At 42.5% G+C, this 16427-nt stretch overlaps 1 protein-coding gene across 1 annotated transcript; it reads right to left on the minus strand.

Annotated features, from left to right (window-relative positions):
• Positions 1–5399: 5399 nt before the first annotated feature.
• Positions 5400–15189, minus strand: LOC137098661 (arylsulfatase I-like). Its single transcript, XM_067475144.1, has 11 exons — positions 14939–15189; positions 12877–13077; positions 12264–12403; positions 11704–11853; positions 10508–10582; positions 10243–10417; positions 9340–9576; positions 8119–8265; positions 7442–7589; positions 6311–6921; positions 5400–6235 (listed from the first exon to the last, which is right to left on the minus strand). The coding sequence occupies exons 2-11, from the start codon at positions 13060–13062 to the stop codon at positions 5816–5818; spliced, it is 2289 nt and encodes a 762-aa protein (XP_067331245.1). The 5' UTR covers positions 13063–13077; positions 14939–15189; the 3' UTR covers positions 5400–5815.
• Between the last annotated feature and the right edge of the window lie 1238 nt (positions 15190–16427).

The following is a 16427-nucleotide window of genomic DNA, read 5'->3' on the forward strand; positions in this document are numbered from 1 at the left end:
ACTTGGTTCAGAAAAGCAGTACAACCGTGAAGTTTAGAAAAACAGAAATTTGCTGTGAAAAAGCCCAGTCAGCAAAACTAGCAGTTCACCTGAAACCAGTTGGGTTGGATGAGGGACATTGAAATGGAAATTCTGCCTCTGAGAGGAGGAAAATAACTGAGCAGTCTCAGAAAGGCCCTTTACCACATCTCTAACTCCATCATGTTTGGATCTTTGCCTGTAACTGCTTGTTCTAAAAAGGGGAGGAAAAAAAAAAAAAAAAAGAGGGAAGAGAAGCTGAAATCAGCAGTGTGAGACTTGTTCCATAGTCTGAAAGTGATAAATCAGACGAGTAGCGGAAATCAGTTTGTGTCCAACTGTTTGCCCACTGTCAAAAACTCTCAAGGAAACAAGTGAGCAGGCTGTTTGTTTCTCATTGTCTTTGGTTCTTGGCAGCTTAAAATAAATCAAATTGTTCAAGAAACCCAGTGTTTACAGTTATTTGGTGTAAACGACAGGGAGCGTTTGATGGTAGCTTGCAGAAAAACATAAGGGCTGTGAAACGTTGTGAGAAGTTAGTTTTTCTCTGAGGCTCCGCCGCTGCAGTAAAACCTAATCAAGACACACAGGTGCTTTGACGTCTTCGGCTGCATAACTGCATAATCTGCCGTCGCAGCCTTCGTTTAGCAGGAGACATGTTGGACTGGCAGATGATACAGGCTAATGAGTCTGACTGCAGAGTCCAGATTTACTATGTCCCGTGTGAATTTAAGGTGCAGTATCCATCAATATCTGTCTGTCACTGCAGAGAGGAAGGTCTGCATCTTTTGGATGGTTCATTTGTGGTTTGATTAGTTTGGCTGAAGTCATTTCAGGGTAACAACCAGGGCAACAGAAGCCTGGTATTAAGAATTAATCTGGATTTGTGAAACGGATTTGGAAAATGCTGAATAACTGAATTTCATGCTAATTAACGATTAATCCAAACACCAGGATTTATAGTAATTAGCCAGAAACTCATGGGAATCGTCTTGCTGTTTGGTTTACTCTGATATTCTCACGTCAGCTCAGCTGCCATTGATTGTTGTTCCTTTTTCTAAAGCAACACAACTACAGACAAACTACAGTGTCAGTATTTATATTGTTAAGAATCTTTTAAAAGCTACTTTTCTAATGCAACACTTTTTCTAAATGGAGGATGAACTAATTATTTTAACATTTTACAAATATTCTAGTAACAACTGAAGCTGTCAATTTGGGAAAAGTTCCTGTGGGTCAAATCCTCTGTTGTCATGGTTACAACAGAGGATTTGATGGTAATCGCTGTCAAATCTGAGCTAAAAACGTCTTTACAATAATTCACTCTGCACTTTTGACTGAAAGAAGTTTTAAAAATCAGAGTTGGTCCATATTTACATAAATTTTCTCAGAGGAACTTGTGATTTTTATAAATGTCTGCATACTGGAGATTTATTGACGGTAAAAAAGCCATAAACTATCCCTTTATGGACGATGCCTTATTAGAAGATGGATCAGATTTTCATTGTTGCTTCAAACAATGATTTGGTGGGAAAAGCTGCTGTTTTCCTACAGATCTGCACGTGTGTGACGATTTAATATCTGCAAACACATTAAAGCACGTTTGTTTAAACGTCCAAACGTTTGACTCGCTTAAAAACATCCGACTCATGTTAATGCAAAACGTGGACCCCAAAAAAGTGAAAATATTTCAAAAAGTCCATAAATTCCAATTTAAACAGAAACAATTGCTGGAGTTTTAATCTGTGACAGAAGATGAGCTGAACGTGTAAAATGTCTTGAATAGTGTGACGTCAATGCAGCAGTTTCTTCATTGAAATTCATCTGGAGACTTTAAAGAACAAACCTGTCAAAGTAAATGATGGCAAACAGGAAGCGTGTGATTAAACCTGGTCTGAAGAGAAATGAATCAGACACCAGGTCTGTGTGGAGCCATATGGAGAATTCCAGAAAACTGATACATGGCACAAACCAGTTTCCACAGGTTAAACTGGTGCTTTTTTGGAAAGACATCATCTCGCTGCACTTTGTTCCTCTGAAGATAAAACGACGAGAGCAAAAAAGCAACTTCAGAAACTTAAAGGACCCGACTGGTTTGACCCTTTGACCCCCCTGAAGAAAAAAAGCAACCGTGTTGGCACCTTGTAGCATGAGAAACGGACTCAATTCAAACGGCACGACACTGTGCAATGACGACAATGAAATGAGCGGCAGCTGGCGGAGTAATGTCAGACTGATTGGGACCAAAGCAGCACATTTCAGGGAACATTTGGACTTTCTTTCCTCTGGAAGTGATTTTATTCAGTGTGAGCCCAGAACCAAGCTCAATTATTAGGTTTTGATTGTGTCAGCAGGAAAGAAAAAAAAGAAAAAAAAAAAGTGGTGGAATCCTAATTCCACAGCTGCTGCAGATCTCATATCTCCCGGTTCCCTGGAGTAAGAGCAGGATTATTGGTTGCAGGATTGTGTTATGTCTGTGTGGGGGAGGGGGTTATGTAATGGTGTTAGATGCAGGATGTGAGAGATGACAGAAATCATTTATGTACGAGTTTGCTCAAGCTGGGAACTGCGTGTTCTGATAAAGTAGCATCATGTAGAAACACTGTTACAAAGAAAATATCAAGGACATAATTCTTTGGGAACTTTTTTTTTTTTGTCTGATCCGACCGGCCTCTCTGGGCTCTGTTGTGTGGGGCCACATGTGATTGCTGTAAATGAATGTTGTTGTTGCTCCACGGTTCGTCTTTGGCTGCACAGGCATCAAAGCAGCAGCAGCGGCTTCATTCCTGAATCCTGACGGTTTAATCCCTGAGGATTACACAATAAAAGCGGCTCAAAATTCAATTACTCTTTAGTGGAAACAGTGCGAAGAACAAAGATGATGACAAGTGTGGAAAATCCTATTTTAGCCTGAGAGAGTGTGTGTGTGTGTGCTGAAGATGCTCAGAGGACTGTTGATATGTGGCTCCACCTAGCGGTTAAAATCCTTCACCAGCTGCTGTTTCTCTTCCTGCCTGAGTCTCTTTAATAACACATCTTTGTCTTTTGGCTTTTATTATTAGAAATGTTTCTCCTAGTTTTCACGTGAACATTCGTTGGCAGTTTACAGCACATTTCAGCACCAGAAATCAGGTTTTCTCCTTGAATCTGAACATGAATTAAAAGCTGAACGTTTGAAGAAAGAAACCACCTTATTACTGCACCACACTTTGGTATTTAAAGGACATTTTCGACTGTCTACTTCAATTTGGGTAAAGAATGTGAAGTCACACGTCCCCCTTCAACTTGAGCACTGAGTTTGTGTACGTCTGCCGAAAAAACAGCACTTTGTCTTATTTACTCAAACCAAATCAAAGGACACGGCATCATTCTCTCTGTATTTAGTGGAGAAGTTTAAAGTTCCACACGCTCGCTGTCCTTCGACCACAGTTGTGGTTTGTTACTTGTTGAGCAAACACACTGAAATATTTTGCGGTTAGGTGTCGTAACTGGAGAAGAAAACCAATCTTGGATCTGGACACACGGGCTTTATTTCCAACGTGAAACCCGTTGCTGTCAGTTCATCGGGCGGCTGCTCGTGTTGCATCTTTCTGTGTAGGTGTTGATGGGACTGAGCCCAAAACCTGCTCATTTTAATGGCTTCCTGTCCATATTATTACTGCTGAAAATAAATAAAAATCTCAGCAAATTAAATAATTTCAACTTTCCCCTAAAGCAGTTTGAGTTTAAAATGAAACTGGTTAGAAACAAACAGTACTGTAAAATACGGCTGATTTATTCAAGATTTGAAAATGCTACAAATATTCACCTAATATGTTTCTGCTGTTCACAGTAGGATGTAGTAAATACAAAACACACTGTAAGTTAAGAGTCAGTACATTCAAACAACCACAGGATCCAAAGGCCTGTTTGACCCACAGTCAGAAAACTGTTTAAAAGCAAATAGAATCAAAGTGACGTTTTCTGAAATCACTCAGATGTGGAACGGAAGCATAAACATATAAAACATCTACATTAAATACTTCTGTGTACGTTTCTTTATGTTGGACACGAGAAAGTGATATATTTGTAATTATAATCCTCTTGCATTAAAGAGTAGCAGTTGTCTGTGTGAACACACAGCAGCCGTGTCCACATCACTTGTGGAACATAATTCACTTGGTTACAGTGTCGGGATGCAAGCGACTTCCACACGGTGTCGGTCTCTGTGCGGAAACTCTGTCAGTTTGTGAACGGGAAGAAAAAATAAGGACGAAACAAGCAGCTCCCATGAGGGAATCACAGATTAAATCAGGTGCTGATGCTGACAACTAACAGCAGCCGCAACCTTTGAGAACAAGCAACGTAAAGGGTGAGTTTACTCAAGTTGGATAAATATTCCCCTCACTGACTGTCCTGTACCTGAGAGCATCTCTGAGGTAATGCTGAGCGCTCAGCACCACCTCAGATCTTTAATCTCAGATGAGAGATTTGACAGTACATGCATGTGTGACCATGACGTCTGCAGTCAACTATGTAAGTGGCGAAGTTAGATGTTTGAACATGAACAAAAACCAGCTGCTCCGACTTCATTTTCGAGGAACGAGTGAAGCCAGTTGTAAACCAAAGTTGCTGGAGGAGGTTCCTCTGGCCACTTTATTCCCTGATTTTAGCAATAATGTGACATGGGGCTCGAAAGTCTGAGAGCACAGACAAAAAACTGCGACATGTGAACCTGGAAATAATCATAAGTCTAGAGTTTTGTGCCGTGCTGCTCAAAGTTTACATGCAGGCTGCAAATGACACCGATCTCAGTTTTATTTAAATTTAACTGTAAAAAGTTCGAGTCGTCCACTTTACTTTTATTTCCCATAGAAGGTCAATTTAGTGAGCTTAGTCTCCATGGCCTGGGTCCTGTCTCCAGCTCTGATGGCAGCTTGGACTGTTGGGTCCCAAACTGGCTCCTCCTGACCGTGACGAGTTCTGCTTCTTCAGTAAGATCTGCCTGAGTGTTGACCTCAAACATGACTGAAGCTGAGATTTGGGTTTGGATGTTGCTGCCACTGACCGAGCATCACTAAACTGGAACTTCACACGTAACCTGTATGGGATGGGGGGCTGATGCTGGGAGCAGGTTTTGGTCTTCGGTTTAGGTTTGGGCTTTGATTTCAGCAGAGGTTAAAGCCTCAGACTGGGAAGGGGCCTGGATTTAGCTTTGGGTTTGGGTTTAGAGGCATGATGGGGAAACACCAGAGGCTTCTTGGTGGTTTTTAACTTGAATGCCGACTTCTGTTTGGGTTGCTGCTTCAGAATCTTCTTCTTCTTTGGTGTCTTAAATGCTGCACCCTTTGATTTGGAACCGATCATTCAAACAAATGACATAAGTGAACTTTTTTTTCCCGTTTCTCTATCACCTGGTTGAGAGACTGATTCTCCTAATGTCTGAGACCATTACTAATCATCTGATGAGGATCCTTAGAAAGCTTCAGTCCAACCATCACAGGACACTGTTAAAGTCTGTAGGTTGCTTTAGTGGTGAGTCCACCACATGTGAATGTGGGCTTCACTGAAGAAACTCAGAAATCTGAGCGTTTGCACAAACTCGTTAACGAGGCCAATGAAACTTTCTGACCTTGAAGGATTTGGGAATCTGAAATATTTCCTTTTCATTTTACATTTCTGAACTTGTTCTGATTGTTTCCACATTTATATTAATATACTGCAGATTTTCTGTGTGCTCTAAGACTTTTGGACCCCATCTTATTAAATATAAACATTTTAAAACAATATTCATCTCATGGCTGAAATTGTTGACACATCAGATCCGATTGGACATCATCCCAGTGTTCAGTTTGAGAAAGAATGACTTGAGCTTGCAGAGCCGGCACTTCGTCTTCTTCTTCTTTTTACTGCTCTTACCTTTCTTGTACACACCTTGATATTTTCCCTCTTCGTCCTCGTCTTCCTCCACCCATGGCCCCCAAGCACCGCCGTGCCGGCTGGGATTGGCTCGGGGGTCGTCAGGCGGAAAGTAAACGGGCACGGACGTTTGGTTATAGTAGGCGAGCCGGGCCAGCAGCTGTCGGACCACATCTGGCCTCTGGTCTGCCAGGTTCTGTCGCTCGTATGGGTCAGCAGTGATGTTGAAGAGCCAGATGTGTGTGTTGGTGGAGGAATTTTGGGATGACAAGAAAGTGCGTTCAAGGTTCCACCAGCGGCCGGGCAGCGTAGGAAGCACCTGAGGATGAAATGATGTATGTTCTGCATGATCAGAAACACAGGAAGAACAAAAACAATCATGTGAAATGTGTACCTGGGGGGGGACCCAGTCTCCATGGCCTGGGTCTCCTGTTAACAGCTTCCAGTCTCGAACTCTGATGGCAGCCTGGACTTTTGTGTCCCACACTGGCTCCTGGGGTGTTGGATGGGATTGTGGTGGAGGCAACCCTGGCTGAGACATGTTCTGGTAGTGGGACAACATCCTCCTGGATTTTGACTTTACCTGTGGTTTGATCTGTGTCTTGGATTTAGCCTGAGGCAGCACTGACCGTGACGAGTTCTGCTTCTTCAGTAAGATCTGCCAGGGTGTTGACCTCAAACATGACTGAGGCTGAGATTTGGGTTTGGATGTTGCTGCCACTGACCGAGCATCACTAAACTGGAACTTCACACGTAACCTGTATGGGATGGGGGGCTGATGCTGGGAGCAGGTTTTGGTCTTCGGTTTAGGTTTGGGCTTTGATTTTTTAGGTTCATGCTTCAGACTGGGAAGGGGTTTGGATTTAGGTTTGGGTTTTGGTTTAGAGGCATGATGGGAAAACACCAGAGGCTTCTTGGTGGTTTTTAACTTGAATGCCGACTTCTGTTTGGGTTGCTGCTTCAGAATCTTCCTTTTCTTCTTCTTTGGTGTCTTTGATTTGCGAACTGATGATTCAAAGAAATGACATACATGAATGTTTTTTTCCAGTTCTTTATCACCTAGTTCAGGTGTTGGACATGCTGGACCTCAAGTGCCACTGCTTGTTTTCCAGCTCTGCTCCACCCACTGCTGATTACAGTTGTGTTCAGTCAGTCAGAAGCTGGAAGACACCAGTTTGTCTCGTCTCGTCTCACTCTACTCTCATCTCAGATAGTGTCCCTCAGCTTCCGATTTCATGAACACACCTGATCCAGGTAATTAGCAGAGTGTAGAAACAGCTGGGAAACAAGCAGGACACATAAAGAAGGTTGTCGACCCTTTGACCTATTTGTAGGTAAAAGGTGTTTGCATGTCTTCCCTCCTCCCCCCATTCATCTCCCCCTCCCCTTTTCACACTTCTTTTCTTCCCTTTGTTACCCTTTTCCCCATAAAATATTTCTGTGAACCCGAAATTTTATCCACAAAAAATATGCAAAGCACAAAGTGATCTGATTACCTAACATTTGCAGATGTGTGGCGTTTTACCTGAGGCCTCCTCAGTTTCCAGGTGCCAGTTCATGCTTTGATCCGGAGGTTTGTGCAGAGGGTCGATGTTGTGAAGTATCTCCTGACGAGGCGACTCTTTCCCTTCGCTGATGGTCGGCCAAACATCAAAACCGTCCAGGCCCCGAGTCTGAGTGAAAACATACATGCAGTATATCACCATTAATACAAAACATAAAGTCACAAGATGCTTTTAAACCCTAAAAGCTCTACGTTGTTAACTGCATTTGTGCAGCCAAGATACCATCTGCTTTGGCAGTGCCACGCTGCCACAATACCAGGCCAACAAAGCTTTTTGGGAGCTGTAAACAAACCGAAAGCACATTCATCTACGTGATAGTAAAATGAGGGGAGTGTAAAAACTGTTGGAGACACTGGATGAATGAGGAAAAAGAAACTCAAAGTACAACATTTAGGGAGATGTACTGCTAGTATCAGTATCTGGGCGGCCACAGAAACATAAGCCCATCTCGGGTATATTTTACAGTAACTGGTTGAGTAAGTGAAAACCTTTTGTTTATGGTTATTACATCATAATTCAAAAATCACTGTGAGGCTGAAAGCGAAAATCTACAGTGGCTAAGAACATTACAATCACACAGCAAGCTTCAGAAATTCACTCCATCGGTTGTGAGAAGGACATTTAGAGCTTCGCCGACCTGGCTGATGTTTCCTCCGGCCAGGTTCACCAGTGTAGGAAACCAGTCAGTGATGTGAAGAAGAGCTCTGGAGACCCGTCTCCTGCGTCTCAGCAGGGGGCTGTGGACAAACGCCACGCCGCGGACTCCGCCCTCCCAATATGTCCCCTGAAAACACATCAGTCAACTTAAGTTGTAAAATACTTCGATCCCACGGTTTCCTCTTGTAGTACAACACCAGCACATGTACCAGAAGCTCTAAGATCATTCAAATATGTAAAAATGTTTCAATGATAAACATCGTTCTTTAAACAATATGTCTACATTCAAACTGTCAGATCAGAAAACACACTGCTATAACATCCTAAGAAGCAGATTGAAGCAGCAGAACACAGCTGTGTACAGGCCATTTTACAGCCTCTACAAAGTTGTGCACGATTAAATTTCGACACAGCCTTTGGCAGCGGAGCTGAATACATGTTAACAAGGTGTTAACGAGCAAATGATTATGTTACGTTATACATTACGGACGACCACTGGCCAAACATACTGTAAATATCGAAGGCACAACAGTGATATAAGAGCAAGGATGAAAATATTTCTGCGTCATGTTCGGAGGCCTCTGCCAAGCAGTCGAGTTGCAGTTTACAGTATTTGTCTGCCCACATTCCTGCTGTTCCCAGGTCCTGCTCTAACTGCCGGCAGCATGTTCCTTTTTGCATGTCTCCTGTGAAATGCCTGACAAACGTCTCTAATAAATCTGCCATATACATGTTGACAGTATGAAGAACAAAGCAGGCTCTGCAGTTCCAAGTTGTTTGAGCTGTTCATCAGTGATCGGCTGTCACTCAGGTGTGAGGATGATTAACAATGTGGAAAGAAAAATGTACTTGACTTGATATTAGACGGTGTTTTCACTGAAATCTTTAGTCTGCAGTTGACCTGCAGTCTTTCATCCGCAGACATTCCTTTGCCTGCCTCCACTCGCCCTTTCCTCCCCCTCTTCTCCCCCCTTCCCCAGTTGTACTCCTGGGCCACTTTTGACATGTTTTCACTAGGCAGAGATGTTCTTCTACTAAGAAAACAAAATGCACTTACAACACGTGACCTGTGTCCTGCTTTGGGGTCAGACGTGTAGAAGAACTTGTAGAAGAAAAAGGTCACCCTTTTTTTAACAGACAGTGTAACATCTGTGACGTCCATGAAGCGGTGGCACAAACACAATCCTCCATGTAATGATACCTTACGGCCTCGTAGCGGCCAGTTGCTCCCTCCTGTGAACGGCTGGGCGCCGTTGTCGGTGGAGTAGATGATGACGCTGTTCTTGTAGTAGCCGTACTTTCTGAGGTCGTAGGTGACATTTCGTACGGCCTCATCCACTGTGGAAACCATGGCGGCAAACTTTCTCCTGGCCACGTTTGTCATGCTGTGGTAGGGGTAGATGTAGGACTTTGGAGGCTGCAGAGGAGTGTGGACGGCCTGGTGGGAAACATGCAAAGCTTGGTTATCATGACACAAGCAACTGAAGAAGTTAGTTTTTCGATATAAAGTTTGTATAACCCACTGTCTTGACATTCTGCACTTCCCAGAAATGACTCACAGCACTAACTCGTGGTGCACATGTTGTACCTTAGTGTTCCATTTTCCTCAGTATGGAAAATCAAAGAAAAGCATTTTATTTGCTGCTTTCGTTGGAATATTAAGTGGAAAAAGCCGAAGCCTCATATCGAATGAACGTGGCTTCCCCCAAAAAACAACAATAAGCAAATATCAGTCTCGAGTTAAACCCTGTTAAGCCACAATAAAAGAAAACAATACATGTTCTGCATTGTTGTGCTTTTAATTAAATGTTGGATTCCACATGAGGCACAAATGTTTGAGCAGTTGTCTGAAGCTTCTTTAATGTGGCCTCTGTTTGTCCACATTTTCTGACTAATCACATGCAGACACACATCAAGACACAATGATCTACATCCCACTGTTCCACTATAAACTATTCTCTCCCTGTTTGTTAAACTCTGCAGGATTTAGTTGGAGCCTTTAATCCTTCGTTTTTGTTTTTTTTATTTTGAATGACTGGAAGCTTGTCCGGGGAGGTTTTACAGGCTGTAGACATTTTCCTGCTCTGAAATCTCAGCGTGATACCTGGAGGGAGAGCAGCAGGAACAGCGGACGGACTCTGGGATTGTGGCTCTCGAGGATCTTGCGAGCTCTCTGCGTGAAAAGCATGGTGGAGTATTTTCCTTCCTGGCCCCACGCCACGCCCTCGTCGTCGTGGAGATCGTACCCACACAACCCTGGACCGTCACAGGACCCGTAGCTGGACCCAGACGGAAGAATGTGAGGTATAGAAACCCACAGCACAGCACAGCACCATGGTGTAGACATCAGTTCATCTAAACAGGTTTACCTGTAATAATCCACACTTCCTGTTAAAGAACCAAAGAAACTGTCGAAGCCTTTTCTGGTGGGCAAACACGCTCGTCTATGGAAACAAAAATTAAAGTCAATTAATATTGTTCAACACAATCAGCTTACACATGTATTGCAGTTTCCTGTGCACAGGGTCTGTTCCACTGTGTCCACTCACCCCCCACCCAACCCAAGTTTTCCTAAGTAATTATAAGAGCTTTCATTTTCCATTTAAAGTAATAATCTGGTTTATACCAATGTTTGGACACAATGGAGACATAAGTTATTATAAAGAATTAATGACATTATTTTAACAATGTTTTAATTCATGCAAAAATGCCACTGGATGTTATTTTTACCGGCTACAGTTAAATACAGAGTGGATTTAAAACCTTTTTTCACATTCTTCATCCAGACCCCTCAGATCCTCTCTGCTCCAGGTTCACAATCCAAATCTAAAGGTGATAAAAGGTTCTTTTCTGTTGCTGCTCCCAGACTGTGGAACAGTTGATCCCTCAGAGTCAGATGTTTCCCAAACTAAATCCTGGCTGAAGACTCACCCCTGCACAGCTGCTTCTGAGTCCGCATCAACTTCCTTTAAGAATTTCTCTGAACTGCCCGTCACAGCTGGCACCGTTTGATTTCTGTCAGGTTTTAGTGCCTTGCTGAACAATTCTTTTTCTTTTCAACATGCTCTATAAATACATTGGCCTTAAGTGAGAAACACTGTGTAAAAGTGGCTTCATCCACACATTTAACCATTGCTGCACTTTCCAGCAGGTGCTGTCCTAATTATCTCCAGTGGGCCTTCGTGTGTGTTTGGAATAAAAGTAGCTCGGAATAGGCAGCAGAATTTTCTGTTTCTGCATAAATATGACTTAAAATGAGATCAGATTTTTATGCAGGTCCAAATTCTTTTGTAACCCTTTCCAGCCTGCTGAGCATCAACAACTGTTCTTCTAAGCTCTTTGTAAATCTCCTCTCTCTGAGCCGTTCATTTATTTTTTAGACAGTATCCAAATTTTCTCGAACATTTTAGAGCATTATTGTAAATTCACCGTGAGCAGATGACAGATAGTTTTGATGGCCACCCTTAAAAAAACAACCTAGAGAAGAAAGTAAAAAAGAATCTAAGCTGGCTTAGAATGAAACGCTCCCGTCTCATTAACTAACGTTTGGGTAAAACAGGTTCACCTGTAGAAGCCCAGGTGCCACTTCCCGACCATATGTGTGGTGTAGCCGGCCTCACGGAGCCTCTCCGGCAGCGTGTCCATGTGTAAAGGCAGACAGCTGGGCTGGCTGGGCCTGATAATGGAGTGTTGCAGCCCAGTGTGGATCTGATATCTGGAAGACATACAGACATAGCAGTTAGCATGATCAGGACCCGTTTTTGGTTTGGTACCAGGTGAGCTGCACACACCTGCACACGCAGGATCTACTGTTTGGCCCCACAACACACTCATTAACCCTCAGTGCAGCTTTGTTGCCTGATCAATAATCTCATTGTTTTTAGTTTTTTTAACCTCCTTTCTACCTTCACGGCACCTTTGGCCTGTCACTGGAACGTGAAAGTGTGTTGATGACTAGTGTTTTTATCTTTAACTAATAAATACAACGCGCTGTAAAATCAAGGGAAAATGGCTGGAAACTATTTAACAATAAAACAAAAAGACTGGCAAGTTTGATTTCATGCTATAAAAATGCATCAACTACAAACAGACAAACGTCTGATCCAGTAACAGAGACGTCTGTACCTGCCAGTGATGAGCTGGCTGCGGGACGGCGTACAGATGGGTTGAACGTAGTAATTCTCCAGCCTCACGCCCTCCGCTGCCAGTTTGTCCAGAGTGGGGGTCTTGATGTTTGGGTTGTGGTAGCCGATGTCGTTGAAACCCTGGTTCAGATTCGTGGAGGAGTTAAATAGTGCGGTTACATGTAACAGCAGGCATCTGCAGTAACAACATTAACCTACTGGTTTTAATGGGGATTTTTTTTTTAAATCTCCTTACAAAACCTCCTCTGATTCACTGGATGGACATGTGTTTCTGTTTTTGTGTTCACACCTCCAACCACCAGGTGGAGAACTCTTCATTTGAGATAACTGACCAGTTCAGGTTCAGGTGTGCTGCACTTTCTGAGCATGTTCCTGTCACGCTGACACTCCAGCCTCTGTTTATGCTTTTTGGTATGTACCGTTCTTTTTGGTTTATTTCATGCAAGTAAACAAAAAGATAATGTTTGGTTAAGTGTGTGAAGCTGTGTAAACTGGTCATTCTAAACAGTGACGTGAATTTGAAGTCTTGCGGTCGTAACTGTGATGTGAAAATGATTCAAAGCAAACACTCGGACCAGCTCTCTGATGCACACCTGGTCGTCTATAAGGATGAATATGATGTGTGGCGGATTCTTGTTCTGTGCGGGTTCGGTCTCCTCGTTTTGAACGTTTCCGTTATTCGGGTGCTGCGTCTGGTTCAGCGCGGGCGGGTGGGCACACAGGCCGTCCAGGCTGCAGAGAACACTCAGCACAGTCAGAGCTGCAGCTGCAGCCTGCATCTTTCCTACAGGAGCCTGAAGGGAACAAAAAAAAAAAAAAAACAATCATTACAATGCAGCCAGGACTTCAATGAACAAGGGAGGTGCAGCTCGAAAATGTTTGAGTCGGCACAAATTCACACAAGTATGCCACGGCTGGAGGACTAACTGTAGATCACAAAACCACATTTGGGATGGACCTGCCAACTTGGCTGTAACTGCCATCTGAAACACATCCATCTGGTGGAGCGAGGGAAAGCTGAAACTCTGAGGAGGCATTTTAACCATTAACAATCTCTGGAACCGAATTAGAGCAATAAAAAGGGGAAATACTGGGCCCAGGAAAGCAGATACAACACATCGGACAGAAAGAAGACTTTTGCTGTTACGTTTGACAGTTATACATACAAATAATAACCAAATCCTCTATCTGTGTAATTATGTCAACGTATTCCTTGACATGACCTCAGGGCCACACTGTCCTCCATACAGTCTAGGAGCCCAGATGAGTGATGATTTGTGCCTGTTTGTGGTCATTTATTGTCTGGTTTCAGTTGTTATGTGCCTCTTTTTGTGGCTGTTCAGCATATTGACATTGTTTCCCTCTTTTGGATCATGTTTAGATCTGTGGTCAGTTTGTGTCTATTAACTGAGCTCTTTCACGAACAGTCAGACATATTTTTGACTTTAACTTCACAGATGGTTTCATTAAAATAGCTTTTGGAAGTTGAAAAAGTAGAAATTACAGAATAACTAATGCAGATTTTGTCACTAATATATCTGTCACACAGAGCAATTTTAACATCTTTATCTCATCTTTAATGCTTTTTTGTACTTTTACCCAACACAGGCCTTTTGTGTGTAATGCAGCAGTTTTAAATAACTGTATTTGTACTTTTACTTTAGCAAAAAATACGTCTTCCACCACAGTATATTCCATTCTAAGCCAATTTTAAAAACTACTCTGGCTTTATGTCCATTTTCAATCGTGACAAATGTGTGTTTATTACTTTGCTGTTAGTGTCCCAGGTGTCTCCACGATAAACCTGATACCAAAGGTTTACAGAGACCTTCTGCTGAGGATTGAGTCTGTAACAGTGTTGCAAAGGGTTTTTAAGCTTAAACTAATGCTCATTAAAGTCTCAATTGATCAGTTCATTATTTATTCAGATAATCTTGTTGACTCATTTGATAATAAACGTGAAAACATGGTGGAAAATGACTTCTAAAGTTCCGACAGCCCATGGAGATGCCCTCTCATTACTTTACCCAACAGTCCACAGATATTTACTTTATAACATCTTAAATCAGACACAAAGTAAAAAAATATCAGAATTGAGAAAATTGACCTGGAGAATGTTCGTGCGTGATTTTTTTAAGCTGCACATATTTTGTCATGAGCTAGAAATTCAGCTCTTTAAATGCAAAGGGACGTTTTTAAAACCTCGAACCCTTTGTTCTTTCAGCCTGACTAAAAGCAGCTGCCTCTGCCTGACGGGTCACCAGTTCTGCTGAGTCCTGGACGGGTTTCTCCCTCCAGTTTCACCCATAGAAACACTGGGGGCCCAGAGAGCAGCCAGAGGACACACACACACACACACACACACACACACACACACACGTTTCCCTTTAATTTTGTGTGTGTTGTTGCCGTGACAGCCTTGGGTTTGTGGATTCAGACTAAGTCCTGCATAGACTCAGTTATGATAAAGTCCACAGGCAGGATCCTAGCTGGCTGAATCCTGTTGGTACTGCAGTATTAATACTGGGATTTAGGCAGTTTTATCCAGGTGCCAGTAACCGGACCAAAACAGATCAGATTTAAAGCCACACATTTCTCCCTGAGTACACATCTACTTCTGCCTGTGGTATTTACGGTAAAGGCCTGAATCAATACCTCGATACTGGATCAATGGGAGTGAACGGCTCTTCTCCGGCTCCTCTCCGGATCCTCTCCCCCTCCTTTTCTCCTCCTTTCCACTGCGGTTCAGTTCATTCTTCACAACTCGGCTCTTTCTTCAGCTCGGATGAAGTTCGGTCTGTGCGTAGAAGTTGGTAAAAGACGCCGCATGTCCTCAAGTTCCTTCGAAAACCTTCCTTCCCTGAGGCTGAGCGTCCTCACTCCCGATGAAATCCGAGGGGGGGGGGTCAAGCTGGACACGGCGACACGGAGGCAGCACCGGTCGGACCTGCCAAAATAAAACCCCGTGCTGCCTTTTAGCGCAGGAAAACCAACCGGAGTCTGTGGGAGACGAGTACTTCAGGTGGTGGATTGGGTTTCGCTCGAGAAACGGAGAAATAACCACTTAGTTGTAAGCAATTAATTACTAATTAACTACTAGTACGTCGCTAACGCTAAACGGAACATTCTTTACTGCGTGTGATCGGACGTTACGTTACAGTAACGATCCAAAGTGCCGACGTTACTTTTACCTTCTTTAACTTTACTTAACTGTAAAAACGTCCAACACAATCCCACCTCACAGACGTAGTAAGAATTTAATTTTCGAAATGTGACCAAATTATTGTCACATAGCAAGAGTTTCCCAAAAGAGAGGTAACGAGAACAAACGCGTAGGAAAGTTAAAGTTAAATGATCCTGTTTTCCGTTATGTTACGTTAGCCAGCTAGCTTCCAGGTTAGCTCACCCTGTGCTAACAAACGCACAGGATTCAACAGCAATCACAAGACTTTAGAGTTTATATAAATGTTTTAAACTGCAAAGGTCTTTTTATAGCCTGCTGTGGACTAGTATTACTTAATATAGCGAGATTATTTAGTAATAACTGGCACAGTTGGTTATACAGGTACATTTTAGCTCAAACTGTTTCAATTAGTCAGCAGCTAATTAATTTAACACGTTATTTAACATGTTGCCTTAAGTTAAGTGTAATGTTAGCTATAAAGAACCAAATGTCTAAATTATTTCTGCCTTAAGCTTTAATCCATCAAAATAATTTTGGATAAAGACAAGGTAAAGTAATATCACCTGATAACACTATGGTTTCTGGAGTGACTACAAAAATTAATTTAGATTTTTTAGGGCATTTTTGTGCCCCTTTGAATAAAGCTTAACATTTTTAATTTTTATATAAAAATGTAATCCAAATCATATTTGTATTAGTATTTTTAAAACTGTACATCACAATAACTCCAATTAATGCAAAGAACAAACCAGTTAACATGACCTGGACCCATAAAGGCAGCAGTTCAAACAATTCAAATTAATTTGGCCATTGTGAGTCTACTGACCTGGCTGTCACTAAAAAATACTATGTAACAATTACATTTTCTGTGCTTTAACCTGGACCGTATTGTTCTGCCTCCACAACTTTATTTTGAAGGTTTTACTGGTGCAACCTGACCCAGGAGAAAAAAAGCTTTTA

This window comes from Channa argus, chromosome 14, assembly GCF_033026475.1.
Source record: "Channa argus isolate prfri chromosome 14, Channa argus male v1.0, whole genome shotgun sequence".
In the NCBI taxonomy this organism is placed as follows: Eukaryota; Metazoa; Chordata; class Actinopteri; order Anabantiformes; family Channidae; genus Channa; species Channa argus.

Excerpts from the sequence above, each read along its gene's own strand:
- LOC137098661 (XM_067475144.1), bottom strand. The coding sequence starts at position 13,062 with ATGCAGGCTGCAGCTGCAGCTCTGACTGTGCTGAGTGTTCTCTGCAGC. Across the intron at positions 11,854-12,263 it reads AGCCAGCTCATCACTGGCAG|ATATCAGATCCACACTGGGC; the intron begins GTACAGACGTCT and ends TATGTCTTCCAG. Across the intron at positions 10,583-11,703 it reads TGGCACCTGGGCTTCTACAG|ACGAGCGTGTTTGCCCACCA; the intron begins GTGAACCTGTTT and ends TTGTTTCCATAG.